Here is a 1,869-nt window from a genome sequence, read left to right on the forward strand (position 1 = left end):
AAGAAACTCCTAAATGAGTTTTGCAACTTTTTATTTCAGTTCTACTTGTCCAGCCAGAGTAAAATTACATTCTTACTCATAACATGGATCTGAAAGAAAATGATAGCGGATCTCTTCTTGGAGAGATATCATCTGTCCTGCTGCTAAAACCGTCTAGGACAGGAAACTTGAGATTTGAAGGAAGGCAGAAACTGGCAGCAAAGATTTAGAGACTGATGATACTACTTACAGTGGTCCACAAATTGAAAATATTGAAGGAAACTTGAGGGCATCCTTGGATACTGCAGTTATAATGGTAATGTTGACTCCTTTCTAAAGGCTCCTCAACTGGAAGATAACACAGCTTTTCTTCTCACACTGAGACCAAGAACGGGATGGAAATGAGACATCACTACCAAATTACCAGACATAATAGAAAACCTAAGGTAGACAAAATGTTCAAATTGAAAATAAAAAATAAAAAATGGAGAGAGTGATACCTTAGACATTGATTTAGAAGGTAGGCTATGAAAGAGCCTAAAATGGAGCCATGGAGAAAATTCTCCTCTGTGAAAAATTAAAAAATAATTCTTGTGAAGAGTCACTCTGACCAATAGAAAATCTCAATGACAGAAAATGGACATTTGAACCAATTCAATAAAAAAGGTTTAGCTTCCTAATGTTCCTGAACTCCTCCTTCCATTCTCATGACTGACTTCTTTCCTTTGTACCTTTATAGGCAGCGAAGGGTAGCAATGAAAAACCAAACCTTTCTGACAGAATTCATTCTGTTGGGACTAACAGACATCCCAGAGATCAAACCTATAATCTTTATATTTCTCCTCCTCACCTACATATTCAGCATCATTGGAAACCTGACAATCATCACCCTTACACTACTGGACTCCCACCTCCAGACTCCCATGTATTTCTTCCTCCGGAATTTCTCCTTCTTAGAAATTTCCTTCACAACCACTTTCACTCCCAGGCTGCTGTTCAGCATCACAACTGGCAACAAGACCATCAGCTTTGCTGGCTGTTTCACTCAGTATTTCTTTGCCATCTTCTTCGGAGCCACGGAGTTTTACCTTCTGGCTGCCATGTCCTATGACCGCTATGTGGCCATCTGCAAACCCTTGCATTACTTGACCATCATGAGCAGCAAGGTCTGCATCCAGCTGGTTCTCTGCTCTTGGTTGGCTGGATTTCTAATCATCATATCCCCAATCATCCTCACCAGTCAGCTGGATTTCTGTGCCTCCAACATGCTGAATCATTACTATTGTGACTATGGACCCCTCCTAGAAATATCTTGCTCAGACACAAGATTCCTGGAGCTGCTTGACTTTATCTTAGCAGTTGTCACCTTGGTGGTCACCCTGGTACTGGTGATTCTCTCCTATACAAACATCGTCTGGACCGTCCTCAGGATCCCTTCTGCTCAGCAAAGGAAAAAGGCCTTTTCCACCTGTTTTTCCCACATGATTGTCATCTCCCTTTCTTATGGCAGCTGCATCTTCATGTACATAAAGCCCTCAGCAAGAGAAGGAGTTGCTTTCAATAAGGGAGTAGCTGTGCTCAATAACTCAGTTGCCCCTTTATTGAACCCATTCATTTACACTCTAAGGAACAAACAAGTAAAACAAGCTTTCAAGGACATCACCAGGAAGATTATGAGCATTTAGTGAAGGTAAGAACCTCAAACTCCAAGAAAATCTCAACAATATGAATGAAATTTCTCCCTATGGAAAGCATAAGACAGCTTCTCTAACCCTCTCTCCTTATTAAAGCAACACCTCAGATGAATATATCAAAAAGAGGTGTCAAAGTTATGTTTCCAACTTGCCAATGAGGCTAACTCTTTCCAAAACACAGTTTACATATTTATTT

The 1,869-nt window shown here is 40.4% G+C and overlaps 1 protein-coding gene across 1 annotated transcript; it reads left to right on the forward strand.

Annotated features, from left to right (window-relative positions):
* The first annotated feature begins 734 nt into the window (after positions 1-734).
* LOC101692133 (olfactory receptor 6C4-like) lies at positions 735-1,664 on the forward strand. The gene has a single exon (XM_004773031.1). The coding sequence runs from the start codon at positions 735-737 to the stop codon at positions 1,662-1,664; it is 930 nt and encodes a 309-aa protein (XP_004773088.1).
* Positions 1,665-1,869: the final 205 nt, after the last annotated feature.

The sequence above is a fragment of the Mustela putorius genome, unplaced genomic scaffold (assembly GCF_011764305.1).
Source record: "Mustela putorius furo isolate JIRA1106 unplaced genomic scaffold, ASM1176430v1.1 tig00003988_pilon_pilon_pilon, whole genome shotgun sequence".
Lineage (NCBI taxonomy): Eukaryota > Metazoa > Chordata > Mammalia > Carnivora > Mustelidae > Mustela > Mustela putorius.